Source organism: Bos taurus, chromosome 14 (assembly GCF_002263795.3).
Source record: "Bos taurus isolate L1 Dominette 01449 registration number 42190680 breed Hereford chromosome 14, ARS-UCD2.0, whole genome shotgun sequence".
NCBI lineage: Eukaryota > Metazoa > Chordata > Mammalia > Artiodactyla > Bovidae > Bos > Bos taurus.
In genome coordinates, this window is record NC_037341.1 from 3,198,890 (window position 1) to 3,224,410 (window position 25,521).

The following is a 25,521-nucleotide window of genomic DNA, read 5'->3' on the forward strand; positions in this document are numbered from 1 at the left end:
TTCTCCAGGCTGGCATGGATCTTATGAAGACATTGTGTGCTAAACATGGATTTCTATTCCTGGCACATAGACCTCCAATAAAAGGTGGCCTCTTTTAATGTCTGTTTTCTGTGTTCTATAACTGTCAACTTATGCTCTCAGGGCCAAGAAGAAGCCACTCTGGGTAGCTTTACGCAGGGTCCTGGAAACGTACTCTCAGCCTCTGGGCGCCTGTGTTGAAAATCCTTCCTGGCTGGTGTGCAGGAAATACACTCCACGGGTTTTGCCCTGAAGATGTGTTCTGTTTATAATTCATTCCCGCTCCTTGGAAAACAATTCAATAGAATGCAATTGGTTTTCCACTAGCCCAGGGCAGGGATGAGGAATAGCATATTATTATTTTTTAAAAATATATAAATAATAAGTCATAAAACAGCACTGGGCACACAGCAGAGTCAATAAATGCTTGTTTGGGTAAAGTAAAGTGATGGCTCTGTTATTCCATGGCTGCTGTACTGGCTGAACTATTTCTGTCCTCCATTACAGTTTTTTTTTTTTTTGTTAAATGAAAAATAAACACATGCATACAGTAAAAAATTCAAACACAAAAAAACACAAGGGAAAGAAGGTCTCCCTCATCCTCTTTTCTCTCAAACCTACAAATTGTAGGTTTGAGAGAATTTCTTGTGTATTTTTCAATTATGCTATGCACATTCCAACCTACGTATGTAAACTCCTTTTAAAGTTTTGTTTATTTTTTAACCTAGAAGGGTTTAAGTTCTTAAGTGGCTTCTGCCCTACCTAGACAGCTGTGTGCAGCAACTATGACAGCCGTTCCACACCCGGGGGCTTATTCCGAGCCCTTGACGGACCTCTAGAGTCTGGAGTGGTTTTCCCAGGACCGGTGGGGACCAGGCATCTGCCCTCGGGCAGTCTGCTCCAGGCTCCGGCTCTGACCTCCTCATCCCCGCCCAGCCCCTGTGTGTGACCAAGCAGTTAAGTCAGGCCCGGGAGGCACCCTGAATCGTCTCCCAGACAGTAAAAGGGGAACTTATTCTCGCCCCAAGGTAGCTCTAAGCATCGCTACCACGCCTGCTGGTGCTTGATCCCCGGAGCGACTGGAAGCCCGGCTCGGCGCGGGCGCTGGGATCGTGATCCGGTAGGGGCTTTGCAGGGGCGGGGGCTGCAAAGGGCAGAAAATTTGAGCTGCGCGCCCTGAGAGCGGGGAAAGGGGCGCAGAGGCAGGACTTGGCGCTTCCTTTTGGGTGCGCGGCCCCAGGAGCCACAGTTCTCCTCTCCGTCGCAGCTGCTCCCCTCCCGCCCTTCTCCCTTCGTCTCCCTCCCCTCCCTGCCCCCCGCGACCACCTCACTCCTCCTCCCCTCCCCCGGCCGTCCCCCTCGCCCCTCCCTCGCGGGGCCCGCGTCGCCCCTAAAACCTGGCGCGGGCCTCCGGGCCCGGGACCGGCTTCGCGCATGCGCAGGGGCGGCGCCGGCCCGGCCGCCAGTCGGAAGCTCCAGCTCCGAGCCCGGGGAGCGGCCGCAGAGGCTGTCCGGCCCCGCCGCCCTTCCCGCTGTTGGCACCTGCTCCGGGCCCGGGGCCCCGGCTGCGTAAGTGCAAGAAGGGGGTGCCCCTGGGCAGGGGACCGGGCCGGCCTCGGGAGGGCTGTCCGTGGGTCACGGCGCGCGCTGGGGCGCCGGGCAGCGTGTTTCCTGCGGAGGGGCTCGACTCCGCCCGCACCTGCCGCGGCCACCTGCCCCGGCCCGGTGGCCCGGCCTCCCCCGTCCGCGCCCGCGCCCGTCCCGCCCCGGCCCGCACCTGCCGCCTCTCGGGCCCGGCCCAGCCTCCCCTCCGCGGGCGCCGGCCGTCCCCGGCCCCTCCCCGGCCCCCGGCCCCCGGCCCCGACAGGGGGTCTGCGGACGCGGCTGGGACCGCCTGGCTCTCGGTTTCCTCTCTTCCTCCATCTCCTCTGGGTTCTAAGTGGCTCAGATCCCCCGCGGCGGCGTCAGGCACAGTCTCCCGCGGTTGAGCTCCCGAAATTGTCAAGTCCAGCTTCACTCGGCCCAGTCTCGGAAATGCAGAGCCGGTGCCCGCCTGGGTCTCCGCCCCCAATCCATCTGCCCCGCGCGAACGCCTTTCCACGCTGAGTGTGCTGGTGTCAGGGTGGGGTGCTTGTGGATTCCACTTGTTCTTACAGAGGGATCCACAGTGCCGAACGCAGGCTCGGGTTAGTTAAAAATGAGCAGAAGGCTGTGACCTCCTCCTCCGTCTTGTCTGCTCCTCCCCACCCAGTTTAAAGGCAACTGGCGATTTTGAAAAGGTAGTTACAGTCTCTTCCTAGTCCGGCCCAGCTAGTGTTCCCTAGTATGAAATAACAGCACTAGAGACATGATGCTGGAGACCCAGGAATCTTGCAGTCCTTAAAGATCCCTTGGCCAGGTTTTTTCTTAAATTGTAGAGCTGTCCAGTGGAATAGAGGGAAAAATAGTTAAGAAATATTTTATCAAGTAACAGCTTTATTGAGAGAATGTGAATACGGTAAAGTCCACCCATTTAAATTGTACACTTAAGTGGTTTTCAGTGTATTCCCAGTTGTGCAACCATTATTAATCCAGACCATTTTCATCACTTCAAATAGAAATTCCATACCCGTTGTCAGTCTCCCCTCCTGCACCCGCGACAGCCACAAACTTACTCTCTGTCTCCAAGGAGTTGCATATTTGGGGCATTTCATGTAAATAGAATCATGCAATTTGTGGTCTTTTGTGCCTGGCTTCTTTAACTCAGCATAATGTTTTCAGGGTTCACCCATGTTGTAGCAATGTTAGTACTGTTTATGGCTGAGTAGTATTCTATTATACGGATAGACTGCATTTTGTTTATCCGTTTATCAGGTGATAGAAGTCTCTGTTGTTTCCACTTTTTGGCTATTATGAATAATACTGCCATGAATGTTCGTGTACTACTTTTTGTGTGGACGTGTATTTTCAAATCTCTTTGGTATATACCTAGGAGTGGAACTGCTGTTTATATGGCAACTCTATGTTTAACTTTTTGAGGAAATACCAAGTTGGAGAAATATATTCTTTTTTAAAATAAATATTTATTTATTTGGCTGCACTGGGTCTTAGTTGCCGCATGTGGAGTCCTAGATCTTCCTTGCAGCATGATCTGTAGTTACAGTGTGGAGCTCTTGGTTGCGGCATGTGGGATCTAATTCCCCAACCAGGGATCAGACCCAGGCTCCCTGCATTGGGAGTGCAGAGTCATAGCTACTGGACCACCGGGGAAGTCCCTGAAGAAATATATTCTTAATGTTTTAATATTCGTATTAGATTAGTCTCAGACTAATTGGTGATGGACAGGGAAGCTCGGCGTGCTGCAGTCCATGGGGTCGCAAAGAGTCGGACACGACTGAGCGACTGGACTGAACTGGAGTCTCAGACACCAGAGCTGACTCAATGCCAGGGCTCATTTCATTAGATTCTTTCTCCCTTGAAGAAACCAGTGGAAAAACATGGACTCTGCAGCCAGTTTGCCACTTACAGATGAGGAGACCTTGAGCAAATGACTGAGCCTGGTTCTTTATCTGTAAGGCTGAAGATAGGAATGCTTGTTTCTTGATTGTTGGGGAGTCTGAATATGATCTGATAGATTGTAAAGTGCCTAGTGCAATTTCCTATTCCCACCTTATATGAGACAAATTTATTCCAGTGTTAGTTGCATATTTTGAATCTGTGGCAAAGGTGAACAAGAACTTTGCTGATAGTGAGCTCCTTCAGGGAAAACGTTCGTCAGTTTTTATTTTTGCCCAGATAGTATGATGGAAAACTGGTGCCAACTACTCTCGCTATTGTTTTATAAAAGCAAGAGTGTTTGGGAGTTCTTTGGTGGTCCAGTGGTTAAGGCTGGGTGCTTTCACTGCCCTGGCCCAGGTTCAGTTTCAGGTTGGGGAACTAAGATCCTACAAAGTCGTGTGGTTTGGCCATTTTGGGGAAAAAGAAAAAAATCAGAACTTTTTTTTTTGGCTGCAGCCCAAGGCAAATGGGATCTTAGTTCCATAACCAGGGATCAAACCCACACCCCCTGCCTTGGAAGCGAGGAGTCTTAACTACTGGATCGCTAGGGAAGTCCCCTGACTCTCCCCAAAAAAGGATGTTTTAACAGCAAAAAAATGAGAAAGTTCGTAACCTAAGAATGTGCTTAGTCGCTCAGTCATGTCCGACTCTTTGCGACCCCAAGGACTACAGCCCACCAGGCTCCTCTGTCCATAGGATTCTCCAGGCAAGAATACTGGAGTGGGTTGCCATTTTCTTCTCCAAATCTAAGAATAAATAACAATAATAGTTAACATTCATAAGACACATACTAAGTTTAGTTTTATGGAACACTTAAACATTATTTGTATTTTTCTCATTTTACCTCAGACCAGAGAAATTGAACACCTCCTATCCTCAAACTGTGTCTGAGATCCACAGGCCACCTGTCTTCAGGCAGATCTACACCTGCAATTCACGTGCCTTTTTTGTGCAGCAACTTCTTTGCTCACAGAAGCAGGGTGTTTTGGGATCAGCAGAATCATCTCCTGATAGAGGAGAAGAGCTGGGGCCAGGCCCCGAAACTAGCCAACCTGCTGAGATCCACTCTGTAAGCTTTTTGAAGTTGGATCTTCTTCCTTTTTAAAAAAAATTTTATTTATTTTGAGTTGAAGGATAATTGCTTTACAATATTGTGTTGGTTTCTGCCATACATCAATATGAATCAGCCACAGGTATAGATGTCCCCTCCCTCTTGAACCTCCCTCCCCATAGGATCTTCTTCCTTTTTTAACTCTTCTGTGAAACGTTGGACGTTTATGTACAGTTTAAAGAAGGGCAAGACGAGCACCCGTGGGTCTGCCATCCAGCTTAAGAGACAGAACACCACTGCTACTTCTGCAGCCCTGCGGCTTCGCTTTCAAATTGCATCCTCTTTGCACCCAAGTAACCACTGTCCACATTTATCTTTTTCTTTATAATTTTACCATATGTGTAAACAACACATTGTTTAGTGTTGCCTGCTAAACTTTACATAAGTGGAATGGTGTTGCCTGTATTAATCCATAACCTGCTTTGTTTGCCCATCATGTTTTTGAGACTCATCTTTGTTCCTCTAGGTCGTTCATTTTCACTGTTCGAAGTATTCTGTTGTGTTAAAAGACCACATTTTAGTTACCCAGCCTCCTAACAGTGGACAGCTTTGTTTTCTCCAGGTCTTGCTTCTATAAACCTGCCCACCACATGCCAGAGTTCCTTTAGCAAGGCAGTTGCCGGGCCCGGCACGTACCAGTCTACACGCCCACCTGTCAAATAGGAGTTACCTTTGCATCTACATCTATATCTACATCTTTGCAAATATGGTGGTTTTTATACTTAAAACATTTTGTCTGTATACCCATGTTTATAATAGTATTATTCATAGTAGCTCAAGTTAGGAACAACCCAAATGACTTTCAATGAATGAATAAATAAACTGTGTTATATACCTTTATACATAAATGTATATACTATTCCAGGGAATATTATTCAGCATTAAATAAGGACATTCTGATACATGCTACAACACAGATGAACCTTGAAGACATTGTGCTAAGTGAAATGAGCCAGTCACAGCACGGTTCCACTGAGGTGACGTGCGTAGAACGGTCTGACTCATAGAGACAGGACGTAGATGGTGGGACTGGGACTGGGGTTGAAGGGATGGGAATTAGTGTTTAATGGGGACAGAGCTTCAGTTGGCAAAGGTGAACACATTCAGGAGATGGGTGCATAACAGTGTGAATGTTGAGAGAGCTTGTGGACCCTTTGCCCAGTTTCCCTTAATGGTACCGTCCTGCAGAGGATGAGATGGTTGATTGGCATCATTGACTCAATGGACACGAATCTGAGCAAACCAGGAGATAGTGAAGGACTGGGAAGTTGGGCGTGCTGCAGTCCATGGGGTGGAAAGAGTCACACACGACCTCGCGACTGAACAACAACCTCCATCTTGCAAAGTTACAGTACAGTATTGGAACCAGAGTACTGACTCACTAATCCGTTGAGGTTTGTCTTATTATCCACATTTTTATTCATGATTAAACTGGGGCTTAGAGAAGCACACAGGCTTCTCTGGGTCACTGACATGGCTAGTGTGGAGTTGGGGTGGCACGGGGATTCAGATTTCCAGGCAGTGGTATGATGATGCTCTGTGGACGGGGCAGCATTCATCTGCTTGTTTGACCATTCATTTAACAAACATTTATTAACTCCTATGGGCCAGATGCTTTCATACGGGTTATCTAACTGAATTCCTCAACAGCACTGAGAATCAGGTAATATTGCTTTCTTTCTTCCTCTTTTAAAAAAATAATTACTGGAGTATAGTTGATGCTGTTTTCTTTTTATATCTGTCAAAATTGGCACAGCAAGGTTATAAAAACTCTCCTAAGGAAACTCGGTTTATGAAATGAGGGATGGTAACGGTGTGTAGTTCCTCCTTCTGTCTCACACTGTGCTTGGCACTTTGCAGTTTGCACCCTTCCTTAATCCAGATATCTTCTTAGAAGGCAAGTTTTATATTCCCGCCATTAGTTTTCAGCTCAGGAGCTCAGGTGGCCTGGAGTAGAGTCCTGCTCTTCTGATTCCACTGCGAAATCCTCATGATTTCTGCTGAGAGGCTGAGGAAGCAATTCCTTCCTTCCTTCATTTATTCACCCTTCTTTGAGCACTGACTCCACACCCATGTCTGCTGAGGTACTGGGTATGGAAAACCTGCAGGGGCTCCAAGCTTGCTCTAGGAGCAGGGTACTGTGGTAAGAACTATAGTAGCGGCACGCAGAACCCCCGAGGACAAACGGTACCTCGCCGCTTGGCTTGGGGCTCGGCCAGTCTTCCAGCTGGGGGACGCGGGCATCCCCGCGTGCCGGAGTGGGAGGCAGCCTGCAAAACCCGTGCGCAGCCTCAGAACCCCTTCTTCTCTCTGGGCAGGGTCTTCACCATGAGCGTCCCTGACTACATGCAGTGCGCCGAGGACCACCAGACTCTCCTCGTGGTGGTCCAGCCCGTGGGGATCGTCTCGGAGGAGAACTTCTTCAGGATCTACAAGAGGATCTCGTCGGTGAGCCAGATCAGCGTGCGCGACTCGCAGCGCGCGCTCTACATCCGCTACCGGCACCACTACCCGCCCGAAAACAGCGAGTGGGGCGACTTCCAGACCCACCGCAAGGTTGTGGGCCTCATCACCATCACCGATTGCTTCTCGGCCAAGGACTGGCCGCAGATTTTCGAGAAGTTCCACGTGCAGAAGGAAATCTATGGCTCCACGCTGTATGACTCGCGCCTCTTCGTGTTCGGGCTGCAAGGGGAGATCGCGGAGCAGCCGCGTACCGACGTGGCCTTCTACCCCAGTTACGAGGACTGCGCGACAGTGGAGAAGCGCATCGAGGACTTCGTGGAGTCGCTGTTCATCGTGCTCGAGTCCAAGCGCCTGGACAGGGCCACGGACAAGTCCGGGGACAAGATCCCGCTCCTCTGTGTCCCTTTCGAGAAGAAGGACTTCGTGGGGCTGGACACAGACAGTAGGTAAGTCGGCCTGGAGCCCAGGCTCCAGAAAGGGAGGAGCAAGTGGGAGGGTTCCCTGCAATGGTGGAGGGGGAAGGGTGCAGTCCACTGGGTTTCAGACTTTCTAAAATTGAGTGGGACAGACTTTGGTTGGGGGAGATCCTTTTAGGGTTAGTGTGACACTTAACTCCCCCTTTTTAGCCCAGACTCCCCGGTGGGACCCCTGGAGTGGCTGTCCAGAGGGTAGCCACTGTCACTAGGACAGTAGAGGAGGCTGAGCTGAGATGAGATGGGCTGAGGGTAAAAGGCAGGACAGGTGCTGAGACTTAGTCTGGGAAGAAGAATGTGGACTTAGTGTTTTTTTTTTAATTGCACGTCAAAATGATAATGTTTTACATATATGAGATCAAACAAAGGCCATTATTAAAATCAGTTGCAAGTGTTTGTTTTTTACCTTTTTAAATGTGGCAGCTGGACAGCTTCATTCACGTGGCTTGCATCTTATTCCTATCGGACAGCGCTGCCCCAGGACACGTTGTAAAGACTGTTATTCAGCCTCACCCCTTCTGTGTGTAGAGTGGGTGCTGAGCCCCAGAGGCAGCAGAACTCCAGCCTGCTGGGCTGGAGCTGGGCCCATACCTCCTGCCTCCCAGGCCAGGCCCCTCCTCCTGCCAGACGCCCCGGCGCCAGGTCCCCCACTTAGAATATCAGAACCACTGCAGAGACTCCTAAAAGAGCTCCTGGTGCAGAGGACAGCGTGTTCATGGTCTCTGTGTCACAGGGATCACTCAGTCCTCATGTTAGCCCTGTGCTGCAGTCATCAGAATCGCAGATGAGCTCTGTGGGGTCTCTGCTTGCCCTCTGCTCTGTTTCCCCGCGATGCTCCCACAGAAGAGAGCAGAGACGTGGTCCCCTCACTGGCAGGAGCACTGCCACCTGGGGCGCTGAGCCTCTCCCGTCCTCTGCAGAGCTCACGTGCTGGTCCCGCAGGCGAGGATGGAGGGCATGGTGTGGGTGCCGCCGTGTCCACTGCAGAGTAGGTGCTCAGGGTTTCCTGAACTCACGGAGGTCGAACCCGACTTTCTGGTTGTTGATAAGTTAGAGGAAAAGATGTCAGAGAGCCAAGGGAAGAAGTCCAGGCCAGCTCTGTGGGGAGAGGCCCAGAGGCCCTGGGCTGCCCCTGGAGGTGGTGCCTGGCAGGGTCTGCAGGGGCCTCCCTCCCGCACCCGGACTCGTTGTGTGGCCTCAGGAAGGTCAGGGCGTGTCACACTTACAGCTGTACTTGCTGCTCGCATGACCCTGTTGTCACCATGCCCGCCCTGCCCTCCTGCTCCTTGCGCCCAGGTGGCAAGGTTTACGAGCCCGGGCACCACCAAGGAGCAGAGCTGCCTGCACCAGACCCTCCAGACCCTCCAGATCCACCAGACCCTCCAGACCCTCCAGATCCAGCAGACCCACTCAGACCCACCAGACCCACTCAGATCCACTCGGATCAGACCCACTCAGACCCACTCAGACCTATCAGACCCACTCAGACCCACCAGACCCACTCAGATCCACTCAGATCAGACCCACTCAGAGCCACTCAGACCCACCCAGAGCCACTCAGATCCACCAGACCCACTCAGACCCTCCAGACCCACTCAGACCCACTCAGACCCACCAGACCCACTCAGATCCACTCGGATCAGACCCACTCAGACCCACTCAGACCTATCAGACCCACTAAGATCCACTCAGACCCTCTCAGATCCACTCAAATCCACTCAGATCAGACCCACTCAGACCCACTCAGACCCACCCAGACCCATCCAGACCCACCCAGACCCACCAGACCCACTCAGATCCACTCAGACCTACCAGACCCACTCAGACCCACTCAGACCCACCAGACCCACTCAGACCCACCAGACCCACTCAGACCTACCAGACCCACTCAGACCCACTCAGATCCACTCAGACCTACCAGACCCACTCAGACCCATTCAGACCCACTCAGACCCACTCAGACCCACCAGACCCACTCAGACCCACTCAGACCCACCAGACCCACTCAGACCCACCCAGACCCACCCAGACCCACCAGACCCACCAGACCCACTCAGACCCACCCAGACCCACCAGACCCACTCAGATCCACCAGACCCACCAGACCCACTCAGATCCACCAGACCCACCAGACCCACCAGACCCACTCAGATCCACCAGACCCACCAGACCCACTCAGACCCACCCAGACCCACCAGACCCACCCAGATCCACCCAGACCCACCAGACCCACCCAGACCCATTCAGACCCACTCAGACCCACCCAGACCCACCCAGACCCACCAGACCCACTCAGATCCACCAGACCCACCAGACCCACTCAGACCCACCCAGACCCACCAGACCCACTCAGATCCACCAGACCCACTCAGATCCACCAGACCCACCAGACCCACTCAGACCCACCCAGACCCACCAGACCCACCCAGACCCACCAGACCCACTCAGACCCATTCAGACCCACTCAGACCCACCAGACCCACTCAGACCCACTCAGACCCACCAGACCCACTCAGACCCATTCAGACCCACTCAGACCCACCAGACCCACTCAGACCCACCCAGACCCACCAGACCCACTCAGATCCACCAGACCCACCAGACCCACTCAGATCCACCAGACCCACCAGACCCACTCAGACCCACCCAGACCCACCAGACCCACTCAGATCCACTCAGACCCACCAGACCCACTCAGACCCATTCAGACCCACTCAGACCCACCCAGACCCACCCAGACCCACCCAGACCCACCAGACCCACTCAGATCCACCAGACCCACCAGACCCACTCAGACCCACCCAGACCCACCCAGACCCACCAGACCCACTCAGATCCACCAGACCCACCAGACCCACTCAGACCCACCCAGATTCACCAGACCCACTCAGACCCATTCAGACCCACTCAGACCCACCCAGACCCACCCAGACCCACCCAGACCCACCAGACCCACTCAGATCCACCAGACCCACCAGACCCACTCAGACCCACACAGACCCACCCAGACCCACCAGACCCACTCAGATCCACCAGACCCACCAGACCCACTCAGACCCACCCAGACTCACCAGACCCACTCAGATCCACCAGACCCACCAGACCCACCCAGACCCACCCAGACCCACCAGACCCACCCAGACCCACCAGACCCACTCAGACCCACTCAGACCCACTCAGACCCACCAGACCCACTCAGACCCACTCAGACCCACCAGACCCACTCAGACCCACTCAGACCCACTCAGACCCACCAGACCCACTCAGACCCACTCAGACCCACCAGACCCACTCAGACCCACCCAGACCCACCCAGACCCACCAGACCCACTCAGATCCACCAGACCCACCAGACCCACTCAGACCCACCCAGACCCACCAGACCCACTCAGATCCACTCAGACCTACTCAGACCCACCAGACCCACTCAGACCCACTCAGACCCACCAGACCCACTCAGACCCACCCAGACCCACCCAGACCCACCAGACCCACTCAGACCCACCAGACCCACTCAGACCCACTCAGACCTACCAGACCCACTCAGACCCATTCAGACGCACTCAGACCCACCCAGACCCACCCAGACCCACCAGACCCACTCAGATCCACCAGACCCACCAGACCCACTCAGACCCACCCAGACCCACCAGACCCACTCAGACCCACTCAGACCTACCAGACCCACTCAGACCCACTAAGATCCACTCAGACCCACCCGACCCACTCAGACCCACCAGACCCACTCAGATGCACTCAGATCAGACCCACTCAGACCCACTCAGACCCTCCAGATCCACTCAGACCCACCAGATCCACTCAGACTCACTCAGATCTACTCAGGCCCACCAGACCCACTCGGACCCAACCAGACCCACCCAGACCCACTCACATCTACTCAGACCCACTCAGGCCCACCAGACCACTCAGACCCACCAGACCCACTCAGACCCACTTAGATCCATTCAGACCCACCAGACCTACTCCGGCCGGCCCCTCAACTCACCTGTCACCTCCTACTGAGCCCCAGGTGTCAGGTGGGGTCTGTGCCGAGGTAATGGTCCCTGACAAGGTGGGCCCGTGCGTGCACCTGCATTCCCCAAATCTTAGTGCCTGTGGCAACAGCAGGACAGACTCGTGGGTGAGCAACCAAAGCTGAGGGCCCCGACCCCTCGACCGCTGCTTTCTCCTTGTCACACGAGGCCCCAAGGGACATTTTTGATCATCAACTACTTGAGGTTGTGGACCCAAAGGTCTGCAGGCCGAAATGTTGAGAATGCCTGTTTTGCCTCTTGGGATCTCTGCTCACAGTCTGGCGGGAGGAACTCGATTCAGGACACGTGCTTGGCACATGGTGGCCAATTCTGTCCCAAGGTGTTTACCCAGAGCCTCCGTGTGCCGGAAAGTCAGCAGCGAACGAAACCTCCCTCCCTCCCGGTGGGCCCATTCGGCTCTCACTGCCCCCATGAACACTCAGCCATCGTGTGGACTCCGGTGAGATCATGACGCCAGCGACCTCAGCGGAAGCGTTTGCCTCCAGGGTCACTGTGTGTCCCTTGTCGGCCACCACGGGTCTCAGTTGTCTCATTTTCAAGACAGTGATTCAGTTCAGGAACAGAGCCTAGAGCCACAGTGTCTCCCGCAGCTCCCGGTAGGAGTGACAGGAAGAGCCCAGCCTGAAAGGGGATCGCATTTGTGGCTTGGGAGGAAACGTCCAAATGTAGGTGGAGTTTTGGTCTGAAGCGCGGACCTCTCTGACCACGTGGATGGGCTCTGCGGCAGGTGCCTCCAGCCGCAGGCCCAGCCTTCCCGGGAGCCGCGGGAGGGAGGGCGCAGGGGCGTTTACCGTCCGGCCACACGTGCCCCGGCCTCATCAGAGCCCATGTCGGTTCTTGAACGTGCTGTCAAAGTTGTTTTTGTGCTGGTGTGTTTCTAATTTTCGCTGTTCCTCTTTCTTTTCTTTTCCTTTGTTCTTTTTCTCTCATACCGCGCTGTGAGTGTGTTGTTGGGTCTGAAAAGGTAGGCTGTGCACGGGTTGCCCTGGAAATAGCCGGACTCCCCCTCTGCTGCCGCCTCACCGCCTGATCGCTTTAGAAAACTGAAACCTAACTGCTGCCTTGATCCATGTCTCATCCCGGTCATCGTTTTATTTTCGAATTCTTTTTGCTTTTTTAGCACATAACCCACTGGCCTTAGATAGCTGTCCAAATTCTTGCTTTGGGGAACCTGTTTGGTCTCACATTTGGTGACAAATGAGCACTTTAATTTTTTTTTGTTTTTGTTTTTTTTTGTTTGAGGAAGTGAGATGCTAGTTGATTTAAGTGGCTGCGAGGGGTTTTTCCTGGAATATTTTAACTTGGAAAGACAAAGTCTGCTGCACCTTGCTTGACCCTGGCTTTCAAACAAACGTGCCAGGCACGCGATTCTTGGCTGTCGCTGTGTATGCATGACGGTGCTTACTGGCCAGCAGTTGCCGGTGAAGACACGCCCGCCTTGGACGAAGCTGGCCGTGGAGGGATGCTGCTGGAGGGAGCAGTCACCAGGTCTTCTTTCACGCTCACGTTGCTTGTGCCATTTACTTTGTCCCAGTGACTTTCTGTCATAAAAGGGCAGAGGCTAGTCTGCTAAAGGGCATTTACCTTTATAAGGGCAGTTTTCCTGGGGATCGGGGAAATATGCCCTTCTCCTAAATCGGTAGCTGCTTTGGATCTGATGGGCACAAGGACCTGTACAGGTGACCATGGCTTCCTCTCTGCTTTAGCCAGGTCTGTGGTTTAGCTTAGCATACGGACAGGCCCTACCTGTACCAGCCTTTACTTTTAACCCATGTCGGTAAGAAATAGCTGGTTGTGTATTTGTTGAGGCTCACGGCCACCCCTGATGGGCATGTCATTAACTGGTGGTGGTAGACCCCCAGCACACATAGTCAGCCGTGAAGGGAGAGGCCTTGGCTGATTGAGGACCTTGCATTCTTGCCCTGGTCATCTCATCTCCTGGGGAGGGGTTTTGCTGCCATCGCTGTGCTGGCCAGGAGGCTTTGTTTCTCCTTCAAGGGTCTGGTCCAAATGTGGACACTTTGATTTTTTGTTGACTTTGTCTCACTTGAGAAAGGCCAGATTCCTGAAAGGGTCCAACCCATCCTGGGGTCGGGGGGCTGCAAAACAGAAGGAAGTGTGGTAAGGACAGGTCGAGGGCGTGTGGTTGGGAAACGCAGGGTGGGATCCTGTGATGGCTGGGCAGTGCCCTGGACTCAGGGCCTTTCCTGTGGCTCGCAGGGCCCGGGGATGGCAGTGACTGAAGCCTTGCCTCGATTCCTGCACTCTCACCTGCTCACTGGTGGATGTGTCCACTAACCCTTCAAAGTTCAGACCGTGGGAGAACCATGAGTCTTTTTTCCTGGGCCTCCTATAAGAGACTCAAGTGCCTTCCTACGTGGCTGGTGCCAGGGGACACGTCCCTCTTCAGGGAGCACCCTTTGGAGGACTGTGACTCAGCACACACTTGCTCTGAGCTGGCTGGGTCCGGGTCCCTTGGAACCAGAGCTGAAATATACTTTGAGATAGAAATGGCAGGACTGATGACAGCACAGGGGTCGGGTGAGGGACAGGGGAAGTCAAATGTGACATCAGGGTTTTGACTCAAACAGCTGGGCGTGTCCTGGGGCTGTTAGCTAAAATGGAAGTTTGAGACCGTTACTGAAACTGGGAGTACCTGCTGGTGGTTGGGTTCCAGAGTAAGTGGTAAATGTGTTTTTCAGAAGCCAGTCAACATTCAAGTGATGGTTTCAAAGAGCCTGGGGCTCAGGTGACGGAGCTGGGCTCGAGGCGTGCATCGGGGGTTGTCAGTTTCAGCGTGTGCTCAAAACCGTGAATGGGGGGAGCGCGTCCAGAGAGTGTAGACTGAAGGTCCAGGGCTGAGACAAGGTTGGAGGGTCAAGGGTCATGGAGGTTTTGTGTGGTGGGCTTCCCTGGTGGCTCAGCTGGTAAAGAATCTGTCTGCAATGTGGGAGATCTGGGTTCAGTCCCTGGGTTGGGAAGATACTCTAGAGAAGGGAACGGCTACCCACTCCAGTATTCTGGCCTGGAGAATTCTGTGGACTGTACAGTCCATGGGGTCACAAAGAGTCAGACATGGTTGAGCGACTTTCACTTTCACTTTCTTTTTGCGGTGTTTGGGGTTTTAGTAGCAGCTGCCATTTACCCTTAGGGCCTGGGAGGTGGGGCAGCCTCTTAAAAAAGTCAGAAGGGAAAGACAGATGTGCATCTTAGGAAGATGCTGTGGCAGCAGATGGAGGAAGCTGGAGCTGGAGTGGCATGGGAGGGCGGAGAAGGTGGGTCACGCTCACCCTTGAGGTCGGGGGGAAGGCCTGGAGAGGTGTAGAGCCCCCAGCGGGTTCAGTGGACATGAGCAGTTCACACCGGGGATCTGATGACAGAAAGGATGCATGCTGGGAGGAGGGGCTGCCGTGCGGAAAGATTGTGGGTAGTTCCGGAATAGTCTTTCCTCTCAAAATAGGCTTAAACCCAGATCTCCTAAGAACACTGATAGTTACTATGGAGGAAGCAGTTCTTTTTTGATCCTACTGTGGTGGATACAAAGATGAATAAGACAGTCTGTCCCAGAGGCTTGATACTTGTTAGGGGGAGTATGCCAGTTTAAAAGGGGAGAAGGGTGGGGGTGGGAAGCTAGCAAGGTTCTATGTCAGGCACTCCCCCGCCCCCATATTCCATTCACACCACATGGATGCCATCTGAGGTGGGGGTGGCAGCCCCCTTTTGCAGAGTGTGGAGCATTCTCAGAGAGGTGAAGCCACCAGCTCAGCATCACAGGGCTAGTGAATGCTAGAGCCGGATTCAGGCCTTTTCAGCCCGCAGGGTGTGCTCTCTCTCCTAATCCTGTTACCTCCCTGTTGTGTCTGGAGGGTCAAGTGGACCAGTTTGAGCCTCTCAGAGAAAGCCTCAGGCTTGGGGGCCGCAGGTCTGTCTCACGGAGCTCAGCCGTGTCTGATGGTTGGGCAGCACCTGTGTGCTTTGCACCCCAGAGCGACTGTTGGCCCCGCTCCTCCGGTGGTGACATGCTTGCAGAGGACGCACAGGTGCAGTCATCCTTCGACCATTCTCAGTGTGTGGTGGAAGCTGTCCAGGCCTCCCTTGATCAGCTGTCCTCAACAGAACCTAACTCTTCTGCAGGGTAGGCTGGGGCTCTCTTTATGGAGCGAGGGTTTAATATCCAGTGTTAGCATAAAAGAGTTCAGATGGAGAAAACCGGCGTTAACTATTGATGTTCAGATTTCGCAAGGTGAGATGCAGCGTCAGTTAGTGGCCCGTGCAGCATCTGAAATCCAGTACAGAACTCTGCCTTTCTCATGTTCTAGTTAGAGCTGTCCGTGGACAGAGGAGCCTGGCAGGCTGCAGTCCACGAGGTCGCGCAGAGTCAGACACGACTAAAGCGGCTTAGCACGCACAGGGTAGAGTTGTCTACTTTGGAACTTCAGCTCCACCAAAGGGGCGCCTGCCAGTGTGTTGATGTGATTGCATTTACACAGTGCATGTAATCGAGGCTTTTTCAGCCCCTAATATTCTAGTCCAGAATCATGGGCTGTAGCGGTCACTTAATTATGCAAATACTTGTAAGACTACATAATACCAAAAACAATAAGAGATTACCTTCATCAGAGTTCCTTTGGGTTTTAGTTGCAAAGTGTGGTTGAGCAACTCTAGTTTCTCTTTGGATTTGAATATGTAGTTTCTTTGCAAGTAAATTGGACTTTGGATTAGAATGTACCACGAGCCATGTAAGTAGTACCCAGATCACACAAATACGACACATTTTCTTCCTCTTTCTGATCAGAAGTAATGGGAATCACTCAGTGTGTACTGAGTTGACTTGGCCTCAGTGTTCAGTGTGGTGTGAGCGTCTCCTTGGCAGTGTTTATAGCTGTGTTAGGTGCCTCCAGAAAGGAAGCATCTCGCTTTATCTGGGGAGGCCGGCAGCTCTGCGGCTGTGCTTTAGCCATGATTGATTTGAGGCCTTTATGACTGAGGGCTTATTGGGTTGTTATTAATTTTTCTATCAATCCTCAATTCCAGTTCCTTTAGCCCTAGTGTTAATAACTCGTTAAGAATAAGGAAATAACATGAGTCGGTCTTTGGAGTATTTAGAGCATATTCACATTTTTGCCTAAGGTCTGTTGCTCATGGCTTTAAAAGTCAGCATTAGTTTTAAAATTTACAACAAATTACAACCTGTTTTGAATGTTTGTATTTTGCATTGACTTTACATTTATTTGTTGCTGTGGCCTCATGTGGTTTTCTTTGTCATACTGTTTGCCCGTATGTTTTGTTTTTCCGTATCCATGAGCGGTGGCCACACAGTGTAACAATGCTAATAATGTGTTTGTAAGAACTCTGAACTTCCAGAGAGACTTAAAAAAAACCAAACCTGACATAATTTTCAAATGATCCATGAAGAAAGAAAGGATCCATGTCTTTTTGGAAGGAGAATTTATTGTAAATTCTGCCAAAATTGGCGTAAAATATTTTGGTTGCCCACAGCATAGCTGACTAGAAATAGAATTCCTTTCTGTGTTTCCCACTGTCTTTTCAAAGGATTATGAACAGGATTGCTTGTAATCTCGAGATGGCCCAGTCTTGGGGCACACAGCACCCCAAGAGTGAAATAATTTATGTCCGTCTATGCTAGAATTTTATGGCATTTTGGAGACTTTCTCCCAAATATTAGGATTCATTCTATTTTTATATAATTCAAAATATTTTATATTGTTGTGTTGCATCATATAACCTTTATATGAAATACCATAAACATATTTAGATGACTTCTTTTTGCAAAAATCGTGTATTTTCAAAGCCAGCTCTTTCTGATCACAGTGACTGCACCGTTTATTTTTGAAACTGTCCTGGGCTATATTTTGCTACAGCAGACGTGCACCTTTGTAAGTTTCGGAGATGTAATGATTTACTTTGTTTAGAGAGGTAAGACAGGATGCTTTAAAGCAAATTTTAGTCTAACAGGAAAGGAGTAAAGTCTCTTAAGAAAAAGTGTAATTCAGAATCTGTTGAGTCAGTGTCGTGGTTGGGTCTGTAAGCTGCCGCGTGTTAGGAGCCCAGTCATGTGAGCGGAGGAGGCGAATGTGCCTTTGCAGGCTGCATCCTTTTCTGTTTAGAACAGGAGACACCACGGGGAATGGGCCATGCGCTGCCCACCTTTGGGAGGGAGAGGCCCCACAGGTGCAGAGGCTGGAGGCAGGGAAGGCTTCCTTGAGAAACTGAGTCAGAATGAGCCCTATGGCCAGTGGGTAGTAGCTTGGCAGAAGAACCAGGCCCCTGGGGAAGCTCAGGAGGGCAGGGGGCAGGGGAGGGGGGCTGGAGCTGTACTGGGGAGCCTTGCAAGGCTTTGAAGTGGGGGGGGAACCTAACCAGACGCATGCTTTGGTGAGGCCCCTCTAGGGGTGGGTGTGTGTGTGTCACAGGCACGGAGGTGAGGCCCCTCTAGGGGTGTGTGTGTGTGTGTGTGTGTGTGTGTGTGTATAGCAGGGTGGAGGTGAGGCCCCTCTAGGGGTGGGTGTGTGTGTGGGTGTGTGTGTGTGTGTAGCAGGGTGGAGGTGAGGGTGCTCCTGTGTGTGTGTGTGTGTGTGTGTGTATAGCAGGGTGGAGGTGAGGGTGCTCCTGTGTGTGTGTGTAGCAGGGTGGAGGTGAGGGTGCTCCTGTGTGTGTGTGTAGCAGGGTGGAGGTGAGGGTGCTCCTGTGTGTGTGTGTAGCAGGGTGGAGGTGAGGCCCCTCTGGGGGGTGTGTGTGTGTGTGTGTGTGTGTGTAGCAGGGTGGAGGTGAGGGTGCTCCGGAGCGGGAGGGGCGTTGGAACACAGGAGGGGCCGTTGAGGTGGCTGGTGGGGCGATGCGGGTCTGCGGGGGCTGGTGGGTGGGGTAGGTGTAGTGCCCTCCTCGGGGAGGCCTGTCCACGGGGGCTGTCCTGGCAGAAAGGTGGGGGTCAGGCTCACGTTCCTCTTCTCTCCTCTGCCTTATGTGGTGATCTTAGTTCAGCCAATGTTGGGAACAGAAAAGCTCCATTCCAGAGTTAGAGAGGACGGGGTTTAAGTTTGTCCTGGGATCTGTACATTCATTTAGCCAGAAGCCTCACATCTTTTGGATTAACATAGGGGTTTTTAGTTCTTGATCAGATTGCTTTCTTGGCGAGAGGAAATTTAATATAGCTGCTGTTTTGCTTGAAAAGAAATCTTATCTTTAAAGAAATTTAATATTCAAAAGAACAGGAATATTTAAAATGAAGAAGTGAGATATTGGTATGGTTTCTCTGGTTTCTGAGTTGATACAGAGTTAGAAGCTGTTGCATTATTTAGTAGCACATCCTTGCCAATATTTAAAGAGCTGTTAGCAAGTGTTCTGGGTCCCACCACTCAAAGCAGCATTAAAGCTTGCTCTGAACTCGTGAAGATAAAGGTCTTGTTTGCAAAAGCCAAACAGTTGGCTTGTAATATGCAGCACAGCTCTCTCTATAAAATAATAATAGGTTTGAAGTTAAGAACGTGGAAGATAATTGATTTTTTTAAAAGGCCGAAACAAACTTTCTTGTGCTAATGTTGTGATTGGAAAATTTGAAAAGGAAAAGCCCCCTCTAATATTATCCACAGGAAATACATGAACTCTCTTGCACTTAGAAAATAACTTGGCTTATATTACTGACAATGATGGTGGCTGGCTTTCAACCGTAGAGCCTAAAGTTGCCTTCTTAGCGCTTTTTTTAGTGAGAGAGTTGAATAGTGCTTAGCCAGCGTGCTTTTGGGGCCGAATCCGGGCGTTGGCAGTGATACATTTCCGTTCACCTCACCTTTCAGACATTACAAGAAGCGGTGCCAGGGCCGCATGCGGAAGCATGTGGGGGACTTGTGCCTGCAGGCCGGGATGCTGCAGGACTCCCTGGTTCATTACCACATGTCGGTGGAGCTGCTCCGCTCGGTGAATGACTTCCTGTGGCTTGGAGGTAAGAGGACCTGGTGAAGATGATCACATACACCATGGTAGCAACTGATATTTGGGAAAAGAGAAAACCTTGGAAAAATGGCTCTAAAAACATAGGGTGAGGGCGGGGAAGCTGTCCACTGAGCTGACTGCAGTGGGGAATCTTTGGGGTGACCGCCTCACCTTTCCACTTGCCCTTTCCCACGTGCGGCTGCATTTCCGTCCTGCTGGATCCAGGATGGAAACTCTCCCTAAGATGCACTGAACTTGCTTGTTGCTTTGTTTTTTTTACTTTTTATTTATTTATTCTTTAAAACTTCCTTGGTGGCTCAGTGGTAAAGAGTCCTCCTGCCAGTGTAGGAGTTGCAGGAGACATGGGTTCTATCCCGGGGGCAGGAAGATCCCCTGGAGAAGGAAGTGGCAACCCACTCCAGTATTCTTGCCTGGAGAACCCCACGGACAGAGGGGCCTGGTGGGCTATAGTCCATGGGGTCGCAAAGAGTCAGACACGACTGAGTGACTAAACGACAGTTTTTTAAAGCACATCTTGCCCTCCGCTTAGAATGCCACTCCCCACGTTAGTCATCTCTTACACTCATTCTTCAAAACCTCATCTGTCAGCTGATGAATAGATGAACAAAATGCGGTGCTTGGATATAGTGGAACACCATTCAAACATAAACACCAGTGAGATAGTGTACCACCACAACACGGACGAACCCTGATAACATCATGTCGAGTAAAGGGAGCCATACACAAAAGGCTGCACAGTGTATGACTCTGATGACCTGGAATGTCTGCACAGGCAGACCTAGAGGCAGAGAGCAGATGACTGGTTGCCTGGGCCGGGAGCGGGGGAGGCGGGGGAGGTGGGAGATGGGGATGGGGAGGGTCTGCCAACGGGAGTGGGCTTTCTCTTCAGGAGATGGAAAGATTCTGGGATTAGACAGGGCAAGCGTTGCACAGCAGTGAATGCACAGAACTGCTGAATCGTACGCTTTTGACTGGGGGAATTGTATCTCAACTAAAAAAACTTTAAAAGCTGCTTCAAAGGACAGCCTCTTCTGACCCCTCCACGCAGTGGGTGCAGTGGGTCTTGTACAGAATCCTGTCTGCATGGAGTTTACTTTCCATGCTGGGGCTGCCTGTTAGCATGTTTTTGTCCTTCAGGGACTGTCTCCTGCAGGCGGGAGTCGGAGGCGTGGTCTGTATGTGTCCATCAGCTAGCGAGTTGTAGATGTTCCGCAAATACTTGTTAAATGAGTGCAGTGCCAGTGAGGACTGATACAGGGCTCTTTCCTGGAAGAGGCCAGCAGTTCAGAGGGCCCGTCAGCCACTTACAGTAAACACAAGTCAGAGGGAAGCTGTGAAGTTCTTCAATAGAAGATTAGCGGCGTCCCATAGGACACACGTGGAGAAGGGAATGGCAACCCACTCCAGTATTCTTGCCTGGAGAATCCCATGGGCGGAGGAGCCTGGCGGGCTACAGTCCATATAGGGTCGCACAGAGTTGGATGACTGAGCAACTAACACAGGGATAGAACACACTAAATGTAAATTTTAAAATGGACTTGAATTTTGTAATTTGGCTTCTTAAAGGAGATAGGGAAAGAGAAGGAAGAGATGGGGAAAAAATGAGAAACTGGTAGAGGACTAAGCAGGAGGGATGGCGAATGGGAGTCTTCCTGTCTCCTTGAAGGAGAGGTCTGTAACGAGTTGTTCCGGGCTGGTGGAGTAGGGCTGCAGCTTAGGCACTTGCCCCCAGAGAACGCCACTGGGCCCCCGACCCACCTGGTGAGCACGGCCGGTTGGGTTCCGTGAAGGCGGTGTGAGTAGGGGGACCGCCACTGTGGCCTTTTTCATTCTGGGTCCCTCAGAAACACACAGGGGGGTGTCCCAGGGACCCCAGGACGTGTGACGTCACAGCAGATCGACCACAGAAGCAGGTGTGAGAATCCAGCACACTTGTCTCCAGTCAGACATTAAAGAATTTGTAAAAAATGCAAAACAGTGTCACCCTTCCAGCATGCAGTTTTGTTTTGAAACATAGTTATTGTTCATTGAAATTTAGCATGTAACGGGCTTATTCTTTTCTAAAAGGTTTGAACACATAAACATTTAAATCTTTTTCTAGTTTTATTTTCAAACACGGTAATTATCTGTAGATGTAACCTGCAGAAAAAAAGCATCCAGGAGTTCTGAGACCAAAAAGTTTGAGAACCTCCGAGCTCCTGGATAAAGACGCTCACTGCACAGGACTTGTGGGGCGAGTGGCCCAGCCCAGGTTGTTGGGGTGTGACCTCCAGCGGTGGAAGGTGGGCACGTCACAGCGGCCCCGGCTGCCTCCGAGGAGGAGATGCCTGCAGGTGTTTGCTGCAGATGGGTCGGTGCTGTCAGGGTCAGGGATGCGGAGAGGTGTTCTTCTGCTCCTGCGGTACGGTCCACTGGTATGGTTTCAAGGATCCTTTTGGCGCGGGGCACTTCCTGCTCCGTCCATCTGCAGTGTCGTCCTCCAGCACAGCGCTTGCCACACAGTGTGAGCCGGACTGCTGGTTAAAGGAATGAATGAACGCCTGTTTGGCTTGTGTTCAGCCCCTCAGTGAGACCTTGAGTTTCACGAGAACTTTCTGTGCTGCCAGCCTCGACGCCAGACGTGATAGGGGCCCTGGTCCTGTTTGTAACAAAACCAGTCATCTGTAGGTTTGACCTATGTTTTGGGGAAACTGGCATTTTCCACATCATCAAATTGCTCACATCATTCTTAGGGTAATTTTTAGCTAACGATGGGCTGCTAACTTTATTAACCAAACCCTTTGTTTAATGCCCAGCTGCCCTGGAAGGGTTGTGTTCGGCCTCTGTCATCTATCACTACCCTGGTGGAACTGGCGGTAAAGCTGGAGCTCGCAGGTTCCCGGGGAGCGCCCTTCCTGCAGAAGCGGCCAACAGACATCGTCCAGGTGAGCTCCGCTCCTGCCCTGTGCCGGGCCCTGTCACCGTCCTTAAGCAGGAGCAATCCACTCCGGTCCCCTCTGAGTGAAGCCTGCCTGCTGTTTGAATAAAGAGTAGAATCTGTTGAGTCAGAAATCCTGCACATGAGACCTTGTCTTCTGATCCTGTTAAAATATGTATTGATCTTATTGAGTCTTACTGAATGATATTAATGGATTGCGATGATGGGTTGATTTCTGGAGCAGCCGCATGAAATTTCATGGTAGACCGACTTTGAAGTTCTGTGTCTGGGTCCTTGTCATAGTTTCTGGGTATTTGGTGAAGGGAGTCCTCGATATCAATTTTAACAGCCAACTGAGGGACCAGGGGCTTTTTTTTTTTTTTTTTCCTGGTTGATGGAGTTCTCTTAATCAGTGAAGTTTGATTTGCTGATGTTTTGTTAGCATCTAGAGAGAGTAAAAAATCGTCTTTGGAGGAGCAGACCCCCAGACGCTTGTACTGTGAACTTGACCCTTCTGACTCCTAGTGAATGAATTTGCAATAAATTGAGGATGTAGTTGTGCTACCTCACAGGTCACGAAGATAGTAACAGAATGCAGAGGTCAAGGCTATACATAAAGCTACTAGGCGTTTTTTGATCCGTGAGATTTTTATAAAATTTTTTTTTAACCCCCAAAGAGAAACCCCATGACAGCTGATGAGTATTGGAAGGGAAATGTCTTACATTTCTTTTTCCCCTCAGTTTTACCATTTTCCCTGACAGTCAGTCTGTGTAGCCACTTGGTCTGAATTCTGTGTCAAAATGCTTAGATAAAGCTCTGATGGCTCTCCAAGATGTTTTATCGTCCTTCACCAGACCGTTCTTAATGGGTCTAGTGGGGTCTCAGTTACTAGAGAGGAGGGTGAAGCAGGTGAAGTGATGAAATCTGAGGTCTAGAAGGCCTCTGCTCCCCACTTGCCTGTGTTCCGGTTCTGACCGGAGACGCCTCTGGTCGGTGCTCACCACCTATGTTTTTCCCGTGTTGTTATAACTGCTGCCTCTGTGACAAGATTTCGGCATTTCAACCAGTGGCCCAGTGCTTAAATCTCCAACCCAGGGGACAGCTGTCTTCTCTTCTCTGTGGAGAGTCTGCTCTCTCTCTGGGGACGCCTTTTGTTTTATTCTTTCCCTGAGATTTAAAGAGAAAATGTGGTACGACTGTGCCACTTGCGTGACTAGTGAGATTCCAGAGACCTTTTATGGTAATGTTTCAGTCTCTCTTACTGCTGAATAAAGGTAAAAAAAATGTTTTAAACCTGAAAAGTACTCTGTCTGCAGTAGAGAAAAGTCTTTATTTAGCCCTGCGTGGTGTGCAGCACTTGAGAACTTTTTATTGTTGGAGGCAGTCCGAGGAGATCACCCAGTGAGGCTCGGATGAGAGCAGAAAAGCCACACTGCCCTTGTTTAGACAGGAGATGGTCTCACCGCCTTTCAGGTAGTAAAGGGCCCAGAGCTGTGCACGGATTTGATATCATGAGCATGCATGTCCATGCTGCTTCATCTTGGTTACAGATTTCAAGATTACTCAGTTTGTAGCCCCATCTTACACCGGGAGTTTACGGATCTACTCTTTGAGATGAAGATGAGACAGTGTGATTGTTTAACATTCTTCCTTGAATTCTGTCTCAGGTTCCTTCTTCACCAGCAAGGCAGCGAAAATACAGATGTCATTTAATGCCGATGTGACCTGGAGCCAGTTTAATCTCTGTGCCTCAGTTTCCCTGCCTGTGAGATGGGGGAGATGATAGTTGTATCTCCCTCAGCGGGTCCTTGTGAGTCTGAATGAGACATGAGACACGTGCAAAGGACCTGCCAGTCCGAGCCAGTCCTGGATGAATGTTGGGCTGTTATATATCAGGAGTATTATTGTTGATTGTCAAGTAGTTTTAAGACTTGGTGATATGAATCCATGAATAAAGTTAAAAGATTCTAGACATCTCAGATCCGCTTTATGTACTTTTCAAGATTTCACCTGAGAAAAGGGATTTTTTCCCCCCTTAAAATTGAGTTTAGTTTCAAAATGCATTCTGTAGTCCCTCTTTTCACTTTAATTCTCCTTCTGTTGCCTTTTTTTTTTTTTTTGACAAAACTTCACTTTCTTGTATTCAGAGTTTAGAGGCCACTCATTGTTTTTCTGGAGACTTGTCCCTTTAAGCCTATAATTAATGGACAAAACTTGCTTTAAGCCTATAATTAATGGACAAAACTTGCTTTATTAAAAAATCAATAGGACATTGTACAATCAGTCCAAAAGGAAATGCTTATTGACTTACAAATATTCCTCCTTTTTGGACTAGCTTAAATTACTAACAGCAAGCATCATCACCAAAACAGCCAGGAATCATTTGGCACCTCCCCCCAGCCAGGCTGTGCTAACTGCTTCCTGAGGTTTTACCCCATAGCAGGTATTTGAAGGTAGTTATCAGTAACTCCTTTTTGCAGGCGAGGGACTGAGGTTTAAGCAGATTTGGTCACTTGGTCCGAATCACGCCGCTCTCAGGGGCAGACTCGCGGCTGGAACCAGGCTGGGCGACCACAGTGTGCGTCCTCAGTTGCTCCTCTAATCCGCCTCCCATTGACTGGCTTCCCACACTGCAGTGTGTTCATAAATGACTGGCTTTAGTGATCTCAGCCTGATGAGGCTTCAAAGAAGAGAGACCTGTGAGAACACGAGATGGAGCAGCATAGATTAAAATTGTGTATTTTCGCAAATGTCTTATTCTCAGCTAATGACCTAAAAAGTTAGGAATTTTTAACTCTGTAAGCATGAAAAAGTAAACATTGAAAGTGAATACAGTGCAAAAGAGAAGTGGGCTTTTGAACATGCAGACCTACCATTCGTTTTTCCTTAGTGAGGCTTGTTGAAAGGAAAAGTTCTGTTCAGTTCAGTTCAGTCAGTCAGGTCCAACTCTTTGCGACCCCATGAATCGCAGC

At 50.8% G+C, this 25,521-nt stretch overlaps 1 protein-coding gene across 10 annotated transcripts in view; it reads left to right on the forward strand.

Moving 5' to 3' along the window:
• The first annotated feature begins 539 nt into the window (after positions 1-539).
• TRAPPC9 (trafficking protein particle complex subunit 9) overlaps positions 540-25,521 on the forward strand; it is a 388,310-nt gene continuing 363,328 nt past the window's right edge. For 8 of the 10 annotated variants that reach the window (XR_003038034.2, XM_059893289.1, XM_059893293.1 and 5 more), the window contains 4 exon segments: positions 1,483-1,587; positions 6,985-7,578; positions 19,475-19,620; positions 22,427-22,555. Coding sequence is in view for 9 of the 10 variants with exons in the window: in XM_059893289.1 (XP_059749272.1) it covers positions 6,995-7,578; positions 19,475-19,620; positions 22,427-22,555 (859 nt within the window). In the remaining variant the exon portion in view is untranslated. 10 annotated transcript variants of the gene reach the window in all.